The 17,226-nt window shown below is 48.2% G+C and overlaps 1 protein-coding gene across 1 annotated transcript in view; it reads right to left on the minus strand.

Annotated features, from left to right (window-relative positions):
- The window catches only part of NTN1 (netrin 1), a 175,390-nt gene extending 160,823 nt beyond the window's left edge, over positions 1–14,567 (minus strand). The window contains exons 1-2 of the mRNA XM_058559727.1: positions 14,269–14,567; positions 12,753–13,834 (exon numbers count right to left, since the gene is read on the minus strand). Coding sequence (XP_058415710.1) covers positions 12,753–13,770 — 1,018 coding nt within the window. The 5' untranslated portion in view covers positions 13,771–13,834; positions 14,269–14,567. The remainder of the gene's footprint in view (positions 1–12,752; positions 13,835–14,268) is intronic.
- Positions 14,568–17,226: the final 2,659 nt, after the last annotated feature.

The following is a 17,226-nucleotide window of genomic DNA, read 5'->3' on the forward strand; positions in this document are numbered from 1 at the left end:
CATATGTCAAACTTACCAAATTATACTCTTTAAATATGTGTAATTTATTGAATTTCAGTTATACCTCAATAAGACTGCTTTAAAAATTTATCTGGAAGAACCAGAGAAACATACAATTTGTGATTTTATCCAGACTTACATCCTACCCTTCTGATGTCCTAACGACCCTAATGGAGACATTTAAATAATCGAATCATTAAGTACAACAGTCATATCGATACAGTTACAACTTATAAAGTATAAAATTATCAGTGATCACCAAGTTCATTTTAACAACACTGCCATCAAATTACCAAAGGCATTTGTGCTGAAACCTGACAAGCTCATGTAAAGCCTGTGAATACATACGTATACACATATACACGCGCAAATATGAACAATAATGAGAATAACTGAAAAAGAACCAATGAAAAAGAAAAAATGAGTAAATACCGAGCTTACCAGATAGTGAAATGCACTATCCAAACAGACAGGAAGTCGCAGGAAAATAGGCAGATCAGTGAAACAAAATGGAAAATCCAGAAAACAGATCCAAGTTTACACAATACTTAAGCATTTAATAAATATAGCATCTCAAATTACTGAGAAGGAATGATTTTTTTTCAATAGTTTCCATTGAATAACTGGCTAAATATTTGATGGAAAAAAGGAGATCCATACCTCACACCATATGTCACAATTAATTCCAGATGGAAGAAAGATTAAAATACACGACTTTGAGTTCTGGCAACAAGGGGCACTGAGCTAATGCAAAACCCCTACCACTGCAAATATCCAGACATACTAGATGAAATGTAATTTTGAAAAATATTTAATGCATAGCAGATCTCAAAAGAAATAAAAGGAAATCCCCAGGTGCTAGGAAATAACCATCTGAAAGCCACAGTATTAAGAGAAACATTGAGGCCATGGTGATCATGGGGTGTGTGTGAGTGGTGAGGAGAAAAGAGGGAGGGGAGAGATGAGGGGAAAGAAATATTGGTTATTAGACCTGGAAATAGGCCTCAATGGCTCGGGACTCGGGTTTTAGCATGCACACTTAGATATGAGATGAGGCCTTGGATCTTACAAGGCCAGGAGTTAGAAATGAGAGCCTGCACTCTTTCCTGTAACAAATATTTAATGAGCACCTAGTATATGCCAGGCGCCCAGTGACAAAGCAACAAAGATTCCTGTCCTTATGTAAATTTACATTCTAACAAGTTTTAGAACGGAACAAGTGGGAGTATGGGGAGACAGTGAATAAACATAATAAATAAGTGAATCAAATAGTATGTTAGAAGGTGGTAAGTGGAACGGGGAAAAAAAGGAGACAGTAAAGCAGAATAAGGGTGATCAAGTTTGTGTGTGAGTGTGTGTGGCTCTGTGAGTGTATAAGAGGGTGTGAGTGTGCGTGTGTGAGAAAGAGACAGACAGACATGGATGAGGAAGCTGTTTTAGGATACTATTAAATGGGATAGTGAGGGAAGGTTGCACTAAGAAATGACAACTAATCAAAGACTTGAAGGAGTCGAGGAAGCCCTCCATTCAGATATCTGAGCAGAGGGAACTACCAGTAAGAACAGACTTGGAGGTTGGGGAACAAGGGTAGAGGCAGAGAGCTAGTTAGGACACCGTGGCAGTAATCTAGGTGAATTACTGGGACTTCCAAATGCACCCTAAGTGAAAGAGGGACTAAAAATCTTTGTCCCTCAATCTAAGGTAACAGCAAAGTAGGTCTCTACGCAAAATTCTTGAGTAAAGGAAGAAAAAGTCCTTAGTGGGAAAATGAAATCTCAGGCCTGGAAGTGATTGGAGGCAAATGCATACTCCTCATCTGATATAAGAATTTCCAAGATGATCAATTAATGGAAAAATCAGTCTCAAGACAATGACACCTCTAGGACATCTGGCAAAATCACTCGATAGGGATATTTCCAAAACTAAGACCAGTAGGATTTCCACAAAACCCCAAATAAAGATAAGCTCATAGTCAAACATTATGAAACACGTGAGGAAATCATTCACAATGAGCAAAGGTCAGCGGACAAAACAAGCAGACCCCCAAGAAGTTGAGATCATCTATCTTCATCTTCTTCAGTACCCCCAAGAAGTTGAGATCATCTATCAAACTAAAAAAGACTATAGGAGAAGTTATTTTTATAGGATAAGTTATGTTTATATAAGAGTATAGGATAAGTATATATTTACAAGGAAATAATACTGAGCAAAAGAAGACAGATATTGAAGGGAACATATAGTACGATTTTATGCAAAGTTAAAGAACAGGCAAAACTAAATCCATGGTGTTAGAAGTCAAGACGGTGGTTACACTGTGGAGCGGTGATTTGGAAGGGCATAAGGAGGCCTCTGGAAATATTTTATTTCTTGATGGCTGAGCTAGTTACACAGGTGAGTTGACTTTGTGAACATTCATCCAGCTGAATATGCATGATTTAAAGAGAGATGACTGGCTAGCTGACACGCTGGAGGGCAAAGACGGAACAGGTCCCATGTCTTCCCCTCCCCAAGTGCAAGAGCTGGTGAGCGAGAGGTGGGAAATTCCCGGTGGTCTTGGAGGTTAGGCCCAAGCGAGGTCCCCCAGTCACAGCCTGAGCAGTCTCTTGAGGGAACCCCAATGGAATGGAGGGGATGGGAAATACATCGTTCAAGCTGTAGAGCTTCTTCTGGTTGAGATGGGAATGGAGGGGGGTGGGTAATGTAGATCGGAAAAGTCCTTAGGAAAGAGGTGCATGCCACCGGAACACAGAATATCAAAGCTGAAGGTCGTCTTCAGGGCCTGACCCTTCATTTTACATAAGAGAAAAAAACTGAGGCCCAGAGACGTAAAGTGACTTGCCCAATAGATGTCAGCTCAGGGCCGGTCTTCCTCACAAAAAAAAAAAGAGAGTGAGACTTGCCCGAAGTCACCTTTGCCCCCAGTATTAACAGTTTTCCTTGACAGGGTATATACAGATTAAAGATGAGAGGCTACCAGGCACAGTGGTGAAAAAGCAAGACTCTAGAGCCACACTGCTTAGATACTAACTCCTGCTCCACCACCTGCCAGCTGTGTGACCTTGGGCAAGTTACGTATCCTCCATGTGCCTTGGTTTCTTCATCTGTAAAATGGTGTACAAATGTAAATTTGTACAACCACTTTCTATAAATGTGTAACCACTATGTACTAGAGCTGAACCGATACATACCCTAGGACGCAGTGATTCTACTTCTAGATACATACCCAACTGAAATGCATTCATATATCCATCAAAAGACATGGACAAGTAAGGCCAGCGCAGTATTATTTTTCATAGCTAAAACCTGGAAACAATACAAATGTCCACCATAAATGGAATGGATAAATAAATTGTGATACATTATGCCACAAAACACTATATAGCAATGAGAACTAATAAAACTACTGCTACTCCTGGGTAAATACCACAAATGTAATACTGAACAAAAGAAGCCAGAATACGATTCCATTCAAATAAAGTTCAAAAACAGTCAAAACCAATATATGGTGGGCAAGGGGCATGGTGACTCGAAGGGAGCACCAGGCAGCTTCTGGGGTGCTGGCATGTTCTTGATGAGGGCGCTGGTGATGTAGGTGTACTCACATCGTGACAGGTCTCTGAACTGTACACTTATGATTCCTGTGCTTTTCTGTATGTTATACTTCAATAAAGAAATTTACCTAATAATAATAATAGAACCCACCTCATAAGGCCATTATGAGGACTAAATGAGGTAACATCTGTAAAGTGCTTAGAACGAAGCATGGCAATAGTAAGGGCTAGAGAAATGGGTGCTGATAGAAGCCCAACGTCCAGGACGACCAGTCTACCTCTGGCTGGGTCTCCCCTTCCTGTGCCCCTCCTCTGAGCCCCCTCCATGGCACAACGCAAGGGCTCCTCTCACCACCCACGCCACCTCATATACCAACATGGTCTTGAGTGGAGCCCCCAGGACACTAAGGCACTGAAGGCCCAGAGAGCTCAAATAACGTGTCCAAGCTCACACTGCAGGCGGAGGCCGGACTTACACTCAGGAAACCTGAAGCTGGAGATGAGTTGTCTCAACCATAACCTCCAATACATACATTTTGGTATTTCATACTAAATAGAATGCTGTGCTCCTTGATCTTGATTTTAGAACTAAATATTTTCTACAGATCTGGAAAATCAGAAATTGCTTTTCACTTAAATGTGGATCATATTCTTCTGCAGACATCTTTGATTCAAAAAAACCAGCTCTCAAACCCTGGTTCCAATAATAAACTGGGGTGAGAAATACAAGGAAATGCCCAGTACCATTCCTCCCTAGCATTTCTGGTATCATGATGGCAAATCTGCCTCAAAACGTGGTTTAAGAAGGACTGATGTCTGTGGATCAGCGTGAGAAGCAATTTCCTTCCTCGTAGCAGCTGGGAAGGCCGAGGCCTTTCTCACCGTGAATTCTCTCCAGGTCTGAGCCATGAAGTGAGACAGGGCTGGGTCTGGGAATAAAGAGTTGGCTGAGACCAACCTGCCCACCTCTGAGGTCTGGCTTCAGGGAGCGGAAACAAGCTGGCCGCAGGACTCAGAGCAGGGGGGCCGGTGTCCAACAGCCCTGCCCTGGGGCGCCCAACCCAAAGGTACTTTCATGTTTCGGATGCCAAATTCTGTATCTGTAAACACAATGTGTTTCCTTTTTCATGCTGGGGTTGGAGCCATTATTGTTCGGCACTTTCTGCGCCAGCCCGAATGGAAGCAGTGCACTGAGGGAAGTGGTCTGTGCAGAGTCCTCGGCTCTCAACGCCATGTGGATGTGGTTTGGGGTCAAGGACCCAACGTTTTGGGTGGGAAGAGCCCCGGGAAGCCTCATGCATCAGGGCCCTGACCCAGGCTGGGGCAGAATTTCCTTCGAGTTTGGGTGCAGTTCTGGAGTTCTCCCAGCCCAGAGGAACCTGCACGGGCACTTCCGAGCTGACACTCCCAGAAAACCACTCTTTCCAGGGAACTGTGGTCTCGCACACTCTGGGCACAGAAGAAAACAAAAACACTAGGACAGAACACGTGCAGGAGGAAAATGTGAAGTGGACTAAAATCCAATCCTTCTGTGGTACAGGAGCCAAATCTGAAACCCACTTCCTCTCAAAACCCTCAGCACCTCCCCTGCGTCCCGGGCACTCAGCAAAGCTCCCCACTGTGGGGGCCCACCTGTGTTTACGGTTTCGTACAAGTGTACAAGTGTTCACCTTTTCACCTGCACACTTCCCCAGTAAAACTGTATTCTACCTGCAGGGAGGGCATCGATCTCAACTCCTTTATGTCCCCAGACCTAACAGAGCCACCTGACCACTGACTGCTCCAGACACGTCCACTTACAGGACACTTCTTTGCCTGCAGGCTAGGGGAGCGGGGCAAGGTCTTCTGGGACCAAAAATGTCCTATAGTTTTCATCTCGTAAGCTAATTCTAAGTAATTATGGTTGCCAAGGGTATTATATTGAGGAGAATTCTAATACCCTAACACCATTTCTGGACTTAGGAGAAAAGACTGCTGTGAGTGATTAGCAATGTCTGCCCTGGTTTCAGAATGGGGGAGTGGTGGTGCGTTTGCTAAGTACTCACCACAGCCACTCCAAGCAGGAACAGATAAACTCAAAAGCACTGACAACAGTAGTCAGGCAGGCAGGAAGCGTCCATCACTTCGGACATTCCATCAGATGTGGAAGGTAACACAACATACAGGTACTTGGGAAACTAAAAGAGATCTATATCATTTCCTTGTTACTTAAGACTCAGTTATTCAAATCTAGTCCCTTTAAAGGTCCCTATGGTCCCACAGATTGTCTAACTTAGGTGTGGAACCGCTGGAATATGTGAAAATTGGACATGACAACCAATAAACTCTCTTACCTGTAGGCAGAAAAGGACCTGGGGAAAATCCAGAAAATCTAGCAAGAGCACCAGCTCGGCGGGGGCATGGATGGGCCCCCAACTAGAACTCAACCACCTGCAGTGGGCTGATACCGCACATACCTTACAAAGGCTAGTCCTGAATCCTCCACAGAGACAGACATCCAGTGCCTTCTCCCAGGCTGAGTTGGGAAGATTCGTCGGTTATCAGTCAATGTAGGGAACTAGGGTGCTGCTTTCCGTCTTTCAAGGTTCTCACCCAAAGAATTTACTTTGACCTCTGAAAAGCCACCCCTTTAAATAACCTGTAAGTCTACCGTATCTATAGAGACATCTTTTCTCTGGATCTTCTTTATATGCATAAATGCACTGCAACATGAATTCATTTCACCCTACCTACAGCGAATATACTAATCCTGATGGCAAAAGGCTCAGGGATCTTCAGGGACGGCCCCGACGCAGGCAAAGGCAGAGCACACTTCTCCACTCCTTGGCAGCACACCTGTCCCCTCAAACGACACGTTCCCTTTCCCTCTGAGCGCGAGCAGACACCTCTGATAGAAACGTCCATCGTGAAGGAGGCTTGGGGCAGGCGCTTAAGTGTTGGAAGAGAAAGGCTCAGACGAGAGGCATTCTGCATCTCATCCGTCACTGGACCACAATCCCTTCTCTCTGTCAGAGAGTGGAAGTGGAACAAAACAATGTGGTCAGGGCTGAACACACACCTAGCCAAGGCCTCCCAGGAACCGGGGAAGGGAAGGGAGCATTACCTCTACAGGCAAAGGACTGACTACTGGAACGGGTCTCTGCCTTCTGACGAGGGGGGAAACTCACATAAATTATACAACGTTTCAAAGGCAAATGAAAATCTAACTCTCAGTCTACAATAGGGACACATTTTTGGAATAAAAATACAGGAATGCAATACTGAACTCACCATGTTGTGCTACACAAGCCAAACCTGGGGACAGCAGACAGCACGGAGGCAAACAACCCTGTGTCTGGAAGACTGTCCCAGGCAGCTCACTTATTTCAGGCGCCATTCAGAATAGCCGTCCCTCAGACCTGTTATAATAGGACATGGCTTTTATGTGATCAGCCTTCAAAACAAGCGCTGCTGATACCCCTGTTCTCTCTGTATGCAACGGCAGCTCTGAATAAGCCAAGATGTGCCCTGCAGACCTGTCCACATTTAGTTCTGTTTGTGCAAAAACTGCCCTTTGGTGGCAGGGACATCTGTTTTTGAAAAGCTTCCGTTCCTTGTGGCAATCTGATTAATTGCAACAAAGCACACAGAAAGCATCTAGTATAATGCCTGGCGCTTAGTAGGGGTTTGTGGTCTGTCTTCAGAATGCAACCTGACAACCACCTCGCACTGACATTCTAAACTGCAGCTCCCCGGCCGCCCAAATCAATGCCACACCTTCCAAGGCTGTGGAGACCACAAGGGCTGATGTGTCTTTCCAGACGACAGGCAAAATGCTGTAGGCTGCTCTGCAAGTATTAGGCTTAAATCCTAAGCATTTCAAAAGCCCTCCGAGACCTCCGGTCTCCCGCTAATGAAAGGCACTGCAGAAACCCAAGGTATGATTATCACTTCTGAAAGGAAGAAAAAAATACTGGCTCACAAAATATCTGTACTTGTGCATCAACAGATAAGGCTGTTTTATAATCCAATTCCCCAGAGAGCCATTTATTTTGGTGAGGCCAGTGTGCATAGCAGACACTGTAGAAGCCATCAAGATAACACGAATAACAACCCAGCGGACTTTTGAAGTGTAAACATAAAAGTCTATTAAGAATACAATGTTGGTTTAATCCCAAGACAAAAAATTTACTTAATGAAAAGCACAACTCATCTCAAGAAGGAAATATCGATACCAGCTGTGAGCAGAAAATGAGGGGATTCCTTCCAGGGAACATCTGAATTTCAACCCACTGCCTTTCCAATATTTACTCTGGACATAAAGTCTCAAATACTTTTCCGAGGATCTCATCTTTCTACAGGAGGAGGAGGTCAGAGAGAAGTTTGGACAGGGCCAAAGGAGAGCTGGGCAGAGCCTGGAAATGCGCAGACCCACCCCAGAAGGTTTACCCTGACATAGCTCCATGTCCCTTCTCTGGGCAGAGCAGGGGGGCAGCCTCCCTGCCCACCAGGAGCTAATGAGGACCCCAGCAGAGACCCTCACTCCAGCTGCCATGGGGCCAACAGAGATAAATGACAGCCCTGTGAGGCTGACACACACGAACCGCACCTACCAGCACCATGCCAACAACCAGGACATGCCATTAAACTCCTCTCTTTAATAACAACACTTCTTAGCCACTTTCTAGATTTTTTTCAATATGCTCCAGAGAAGCAATGGGATATTGAGCACTAGGGCAAAAGGAGAAGGCACTATTAAGGATTTTCTGACTACGAGCTCTGTTCCACCACCTTTGAGAGAGATCACGGGCCCTGAAATCAAGAAAGACTTGGCCATCAGCGACACTTGCAGATGCTGAGAACCCACAAGAAAGTATTTAAATGCTCTTCACTTACATTCCTAACTCCCAGCTCCCACTACGCCTGATGGCTAAAATAAAGGACAACTTCTTGTATACAATTTCATATTTAACATATATTCATATGCATGAATATAATAAATAATATAACATAATACAACATAACACAACTAGAGAACCACTTTCAGTTTCAGCAGGAAATAAGCTGTTCCAACCTTTCTCCTATACATGGACGAGTAACTGCCATTCATTTATTCACTCATCCATCCATCCATTCTGTGGGGAGGCAGCTCAGAGGATGCCATAAAACAAAGCATAAACCTCAGGCTGGAGTCCCAGCTCCACCATCTACTAGCTACATGGCTTTGTGTAAACTATCTAATGTCTCTGGGTTACGGCTTCCTCATCTGTAAAATAAGGATAATAGTAGTGCCTATTATTAGCGTAGTCACGATGATCAAATGACTAAATTAATGTGAGTGCTTGGCAAAAAATAAGCCCCCAAGGGCTAATCATCATAATAACAATAATTATAATAATTACTATGACTATAAAAACATTCACTGATCTACAGCTCTGTGCCAGACTCTGGACTAGGCAACAAATAATTTTAGCCTTATGATTTTGCAAGAGTCTTTAGCGGGGCATTGGATTTCTTACGGCAACACGACCAACATGACCTCCCTCTCTTGCTGGGGATGATGGTAGGCCTGAGCACCAGAACCATTTACAGCATGAAGAACCCCCTCCCAAAGCCATGTTTAAACCATTACAAGCATTATGTGGCAGGTACCCATGACCATAGGAGGCCAGCCCAGCACGGTGCTCATCTTGCAGAGACGTCTTTTGTGTGGGTTTCGGGTTTCAGCTGGGCAATGCAAAGCCATAGAATGAGTCGCAAAACGAGTTTTTATAAGCTCGCCCTGTCACAAACCAGGCAGGGGTTCATGCTGACATCCCCACAGTAAGATTAAACAGCATGCTTCGTCAGGCACTAAATACTAACACAGCTCCAACATCAGGGGGACACTGATTAAAACTGATGTCAATAATTTATGAAACACAATATGGTCTTCAGATGCTCTTTTGAAAAAAGGAAGGGGGGAGAAAAGGGCCTAGCAACCCAGGTGGTTTAAAACTGTTCATGCATTTTCCCTTGAATGTACACACACTCCCACCATGCATGGATGCTTCCTTACACGATGAATGTCAATGCATATGTGTATAAAAGCATGTGAACACTGCTGATACATATGGGCGGAAAAAGTATTTAGTTATTCCACCGAGAGCTGTCGAGGCTGTAACGTTATACATAGTCTTGTCTTTCATATTGTTTTGAGGGTGTTTTTTTCCCCCGGAAGAAATCCAAAATTGATTTAAAATAAAATTGGGCTCTACAAAGTTCACAGTTATTCCGTAGAGAACTCAACCTGGAAACAACACCAAAAAGAAAGCTTGACCAAAGAAAACCTACAGGATACATGCATTTCTTAGTAATCTGAAAGTACCTCGACCCTATGTAGAAGAACCATTTAGTCAAACAACATCAACGTTTTTTAAAGTTTTAGGGTTTTTTTGAGGGGAGGTTAACCTGGGGAAGGACGCCATTTTAGTCTATTATAAATCATGTCTCATTATTTTATAAAGGCAAAAACAGAAGAGAACAGCACAGTGACAATGCTCCATTTTTACCACGACTGCTTTTTGGAATAAAAACATATATACTTCTTTACTTTGCCTTAGTTGTAAATAATCTGGGTAGCTTGACTTTACATGTCAACAGTGTGAAATTCACAAGATGGGATTATGTTGGGGAAAAAAATCTGAGCCACTGATAGTACAAAAGTTAGTGTTTGAAGGATTTATTAATGCTTTTTCCTAGCACAGTGCCCTGTAGTGTCTCAGAACACCTGTCAAATACTAATTCATTCACATATCTCCGCTACAGGGCCTTTTCATAAAAAGCTCAACCTTTAATTGTAAATCACTTTTAAATTGTCTTTGCTGGCTTTCTGTTTTGCAGAATGATGGAAAAATCGCTAAGACTTCAATTAAGACTTTATGGGAACTTCAACCTGATGTTCCCAGCTATATCTACAAGGTATCAGAACAACTATTCAAAAAGGAAACTATAAATAACTTTAACATAGTTGAATTGGCTTCGCTTTTATGAGATGAGTGAATAACTGGCAAGATTTAAAGATATTTTAACTACCGAGAATTAAAATAACCTCAGTGAAAACCGAAAATATTGTTAGCCGATTATTTGTCATGTAGATTATGTACTTATTAGGCCTAATTAAACTTCTGAACAAAAAGGCTTACTAATTACATTAGTTAATATGTTGATTGCTCAATTTGGCTAAAAAAAAAAGCAGTCAATCCAATTTGTGCACATGGCTAGTGCTTTGGTCAAAAGACAAAATCCTAAACTATAGAGATTATTTCAAGTGCATGACCACTGTTATAACAAATGCAAGTTACGTCTCCACATCCACAGTGACCAGGAGAGATGGGGGTGAGTGATGAATTTGAACAATACCAATGCTAAGACAAATTTTCAAGCCAGTAAAGTGTTACCACAACATCCAGTTTATCCTCCTCAACGTATTCACTTGTGTTTGTCCAATTAGACCCTGTTGGTGACAATGTGAAGTTATCTTTCACATGCACATACAAACTAAAACTGATAGCAAAACTGTGGGAGGCCCTTTAAATGTCAATAAAAGGTTTTTAGGAACAAAAGGAAGAAAAGAAAAGACGAGAGGGGGAAGAAGAAGAGATGGGAAAAACCAACATTTCTGAAGGAATTGAACAGATCAAAGGAATTTTATTCTCAAAGAGCACTAAGTCGGGGTGTAACTACTATCTCACTGTGGAATCCCGAAAAGACTCTTCAAACTGGCATTCGGTTCTGTCCCTTAAAGGAGGAGGAAGAACAATTAGGTCTGCAAAAGCGGAACACATGGAGTGCAAAAATGGAGGCTTCGCCACGCAACAGGAGGCACAGCCCTCTGCAGACCAGGACGCCTGACTGGGCCTCAGTGTCAACCCGGCTCTCCAAGACATGTTTTCCATTCCCTTGCTCAAAAGTCTGCATCCTCAGTCATGAGGCACAAACTACTCAACAACAACGTGACACAATTAATCAGAACCAGACCTCAAAATGTGTGTTTGTGGGGACCAGCAGACTTTGCAACGGGCCTCAGAGGGTGAAGCGACTGAAGACACTCATACTGGCTGTTTGGGGTTGAGGGGCGGGGGAGGAAAAATACGTATGTTCACAAAAGATGCACACCAAATGGCATATTTATGAATTAAATAATGTTCATTAAAATAAAATGTGGGATTTGGAAATTTACATCTCATACTGGAAAAGTAAGGTATTGTCTTACTACCTTCCCCCTCTTTTTTTTTCCTGGGGAGAAACTGATGCCTGAGAGTTTCTACAGAAGCAAAGCCCTACAACTCAGAAATAGAATGTCTCCCTTTTTTAAGTCTCATTTCTGACCCAACAGTATTCATCAGTGCCGATTTGGTCAGATTTCTCTTTCAGGAACTGAAACCCCAGTAAAAATCGAGAATCTGGGCCCTTCAATAATTCAAAACTGTTTAATTTCACCAAATCCTGATGCTCACAAAAACATAGGGTATACTTCTTTTTTGGACCAAGATTGAATTAGTTTAAAATAATTACTGAACTCTCCTTTGTCATCTATAGATAGTAATTAATTTAAATCACACCATTCTCCCGCTAACACAAACACGCTGTCCAAAAGAAAAAAAAAATTTTTTTTCAAACCATAAAAGACAAATGGAGGGCGCAGGACTGATATTCATCAGGTACCGGACTGGCCCCAAACTGCAAATCCTGCTGCCATCTCCCATGGGATTTGTGGTTGTGGAGCTGTAACTTCTCGGGAACCCGGCCTGGGTCCCCAACAGAGCGCCCAGCTGCAGCCCTAGGCAAGGGGGCGCGGGGCGGAGGTGGATCCTAGGGTCTCGCCAAACTGAGGGGAAGGCAATCAGTGTTTGCATTCGGATCCTGGCTTAGGGGGACCAGTTGGCAAATTTTGTGCAAAACTCTGTCCCCGAAGCATTCCTGGCGCTTCTTCCCGGCTTCGCAGAGGGCACTGGGCGAGAACCCGAGCGTCCACGGCCAGCGCCACGCGAGCAAGTGGACCCGCTCTCTGCCCTCCCGGGTCCAGGACATCCCGCAACGCACCTCCCACAATTCCCGCAACACCCACGCAGCGGGCGATCCTCGGGTGCGGCTGCCGCCGGCGCTCCCGACCGCGAACCCGCGGCTGGGAGGCCCGGGAGCAGCCGCCCGCCGCCCGCGCCCCGGCCGCGCCCCACTCACCCACGCACTCGTTGGCCTCGCGGGCGGTGGCACGCTGCCAGGGCCGGTCGTAGTGGAAGGGCTTGCAGCGGTCGCACTCCGGGCCGGCGGTGTTGTGCCTGCAGTCGCACACCAGGCTGTCGTCACGGTCGCGCACGCAGCGGGCCGCGTGGCCGTTGCACTTGCAGCGGCCACCCACCTGCAGGTCGGACACGGCGTAGAAGTACGAGTCGCGCGCCAGCTCCGAGTCGTCCTCGTTCTCGTCGCCGAACGTGTGCAGGCGGCTGAAGGCCACGCGGATGTCGGTGGCCGTGACCCAGTCCTGCAGCACCGGCGAGTTGTCGAAGTCGTGCGCCGAGGGCCGCCCGTCCAGCGTGCTGAAGGCGATGAGGCCGCCCGAGAGCGGGCGCATGTCGGTGTGCGAGTCGGTGCACACGGCCTCCTGCTCGTTCTGCTTGGTGATGGGCGCGCGGTGCGGCCGGTTGTACATCTTGCGGCACTGCGTGGAGTAGAACTGGAAAGGCACCCACGTGCGCCCGTAGTCCATGGACTTGTAGATGGCCATGGACTCGGGCCGTGGCGAGCAGAACTGCAGGCTCACGTAGGTCACCTCGAACTTCTTGCCGAGCGACAGCGTGAGCGTGACGTTGTGCGGGAACTGCAGGTAGTTCTCGGACTGCCAGCACGTCAGGTTGTGCGGGTTGTTGAGATCGGTGAGGAAGGCGGGCGGGTGCGCCTTCTTGGGGTCGGACGCGTTGCAGAGGTGGCAAGAGCGCAGCCGCTCCTCGCCGCGCTCGCTCACCACGCAGTAGCGCGCCGGCGGCCGGCCGCAGGTGCTGGACACGCGCACGTCCTTGCCGAAGGCCGCGTTGACAAAGTCCGGGATGCAGCGGCGCGGGTGGCCGTTCTCGTCCGAGCAGGGGTCGGGCTGCGCCGCCTGGCCCGCGAACATGCTGAGCCCGGGCCCGCCGCGCACCGCGCCCACCAGGCACGCCACCGCCGCCAGCGCCGCCAGCGCCTCCCACACTGCGCGCATCATGCTGCGTCCAGCCTGCCCCGGCCCCGCCGCGCCGAGGAGTCGGTCCGCCCGCCGCAGAAGGCGCCTGCGGAGAGAGGGGAGCTGCGCTCAGCCAGCCCGCCCCGCGCCCTCTGCCCTCCGGCGCGGCGGCGAGCCGCCGTGCGGGCGAACGCCCGGCTTCCCCGGCACCAACCTCGCGGCCGACTGCCCGTCTCGCGCCCCAAAGTCCCGGGAGCAGGCGAATCCCGGGGCCCCCAAACCCGCACCGCCCGCGCTTCTTCCCGGCCGAGCAGCGAGCTCGGCTTCCCCGCCACTGCCGCCTCCACGCCGCCCGAGGGGCATGCCCGCGCCCGTCTGCCCGTCTGCAGCCACCCCGCCTAGCACCCCAAGTCTCGGGCGCAAGAGAGCGCGGAAGCCCCCAACCCCGCACAGCCCGCGCCCCTTCCTCCCGCAGCCAGGGGTGCCTCTCCGCTGCCCCAGATCGCATCCCCGCTGGAGAGTCCGCGTTCGGGACTTTACCTCTGGAGAGGGCAAAAGAGAAAGAAAAGTTTGCCTGGCCCCGGCCGGGGAGCCCGCGCGCCGGACGGCGGAGAGCCTCTCGCTCGCTGCTTGCAGGCGCGTCCTGCCTCAGCGCGGGCTTGCCAGCTCCATGCCCGGCGCGGCCGCCGCTGCCCCAGCCCCGGCCCCGGCCCCGGCCCGGCCCGGCCCGGCCGCCGCTCTCGCCCGAGTGACGACGCGGCCGCCCGGCTCCCGCCGCTGCCGCCGCGGTCAGAGTGCTGCCCAGCCCGCGCCCGGGGCGCACACACACTCACGCTCGCCGGCGCGCACTCACACACACGCACGCACGCCCCCGAAGGCGCCGCCGCCGCCGCCGCCGCTCGCGCTGGGAGTGGGGGGCGGAGGGGAGCGCGGGGGCGGGGGGCGGGGCCGCCGGGCGGGGCGCCGGCCAATAACGTCGGCGAGCAGCCGCCCGCTCGCGAGCGAAGTTTTAACCCCGGGAAAGAAGAAAGTTAAAGGGAGCCGGCCCGGGACGCGAAGAGAGCGAGAGCGCGAGCGGGTGGGACCCGGGAAGCGCGAGAAAGAGAAGCAGAGACAAAGAGAAAGCGAGAAGAGCGCCCCGGGAAACCCCGGAGAGGGGGCTGGGCCCGGCGCGCACCCCGCGGAGGGAGGAGGGGCGGGCCGGGGATGTCAGCCTCGCCCCGGCCCCGCGCCGCCCGGAGAGCCCCGCAGGTTTCCGCCGGCCCCACGCCCGGGGGAGCGCGCATGCCGGGGGGAGGGGACGATTTTCTCCCTCCGGGTCCCGGCCAAACACATCTGTGTTTGTTTTCTTTGCTGCGCCGAGGTCGGGCCTTCCTCTAACCCAGCCCGATGGCCCTGGTGGCACCGCGTACAGGGCCGTGGCCCTGTCGGCAGACAGCCCGGGATTGCGAGGAAGAGGAGGAGGATGCAACCTCTGCCTGCTTGCTCCTCCTGCCCGAAGTCCCTGGGGTCTGGCGAGAAGCGGCTGCCCGCCCCCGCCACCCTCGCATAGTTGTCTTCGTGTGGTGGGTCTGTCTGTCCGAACGCGGCTCCTTTCATGCCGGGGGCAGCTGTGGGGGCAGGAGACTGAAGCGGAAAGAAGCCGACAGCACCTGGGCACTGGCCAATGCCCCTCGCAGACGCAGAGGGGTCTGCCAGGCCTCAGGCTGGGGACAGCCCAGCCCTCCCCAGATCCCCTGAGGCAGGCTTATGGGTACTTCCTGGCTCACGTTTTTAAGGGTGCTATACCCTATACTATCTCATGGGAGCCCCACAACGGCTTTGCAAAGTAGATATTAACTCCATTTTGCAGATGAGGAAACTGAGGTCTCAGGAGGTGAAGAAACTTGCCCAAGATCTCCCAACTAGTAGACATCAAATCCAGGAATAGAGACCTGGGCACCTTTCTCTCCTCACATTTGTCAAATGGACAATCCCAGGAGTTATCGTCTCGTGGGGCATCCTCCAGGCCACCCAGCTTCTCCTTCTTGCCTCATTCTCTGCCACCTTAAAAAGACTGAGGACAGTGAGAGTGTCCTTTGACCATCCTGCAGCAGCTGCCAAAGAGCTTTGGGGAAAGAATACACTGGCCTGAGAGTTTGGAAGTGAACTGCTGTTAGTTTGTTACTTGGAGATGAGTAATCTACTGATGGACCTGGATTGACAGCCCAGGGTCCTGGTTCTGGCCCAACGGCTGACTTGCTGCATTGTCTCCATTAAGTGCCTTATTTTGTCTTATTGGCATTTTCATAAACTCTTGAGAATCTAAGAAGAGGCCTCAGGGTTCATCTGGCCCAGCTCAGTCTCCTTGGAAGAACGCCTTCTCCAGCCTGCCTGAGAGATGGCCACCCAGGCCAGCTTTTCCAGGGATGGGAGTTCACCACAGCCCAAGGAAATAAATCCTTCCCGTTGCAGGACAGCCTGTATTCATCCTCTCCCCTGGGGTAGCGTTTTAGCTCTGTCTTCTTGTGCCATTCACCACTCTCTACACTGTTTATTTATGCCTTGCCTTGTGGCAGAAAGGATTTCAGGTAACTTACAAGAGTACTTAAAACATGGCAAAATAACATAAATTAGAAAGTGAGGTGAGAGGAGATAAACAAAATGCTTAGCGGTTGTGGACTGTGAAATCCCTAGGGTATATGAGAGGCGGCCCAGCAGTTCGGGGCACATGCTTTGGAGCCAGAGGGTCACATTAGCAAGTTTTGCATCTTTCTGTGCCTTGGTTTCCTCATTTGTAAAAGGGGTACAATAATATCTACCTCATAGAGTTGTGAGCAGGAAATGAGTTAACACATAGGAATATTATAGCTTATTATATGTATGCATACATATTGTACTTTTATAATCTACATGAATGTACATTAACATATATGTATATGTAAATATACGTAAAGCCAGGCACATAGTAAGTGGATGTAGAAGTCTTAGTTCTTAGTATTAAATTGCTAGATCTTTATAGAAATTAAAAATTTTTTAAAGAAGAACATTTAATTACATGGAAAGATGTTCATGACATATTATAAAATGAAAAAAAGCAAATTACAAAATACTATGCCCCAAAAAGTGCTGTGCACAGTATACTCTCATTTTTATTTTTTTAAAGTATGCATAAAAAGACAACATTGTTAATTGTGGTTATCTCTGGATAGTGAGATTACAGATGATTTTTATTTGTTTTTGCTTGTGTGTTCTCAATTTTGTATAGTAAAATAAAAAGGAATGCTAAGAGAAGAAAGAAAAACCAAGAGGGAAGACAAAGTGGAGATGGGAATAAAGCTAAAATGCACCCTGGAATGCCCTATTCACCTCCTGTGGGTGGGCCACAAACTTGTCCCTAAGCTTTCCCGCAGCCAAAATGAAAAGGAGACCATGGCGGTTACACAATTCTCAGTGTCCGTGAGATAAAAACAGACCTATTACTCAAGAGAATTACAACTGTTCTTGGTACTAAAATCA

This window comes from Diceros bicornis, chromosome 18, assembly GCF_020826845.1.
Source record: "Diceros bicornis minor isolate mBicDic1 chromosome 18, mDicBic1.mat.cur, whole genome shotgun sequence".
Lineage (NCBI taxonomy): Eukaryota > Metazoa > Chordata > Mammalia > Perissodactyla > Rhinocerotidae > Diceros > Diceros bicornis.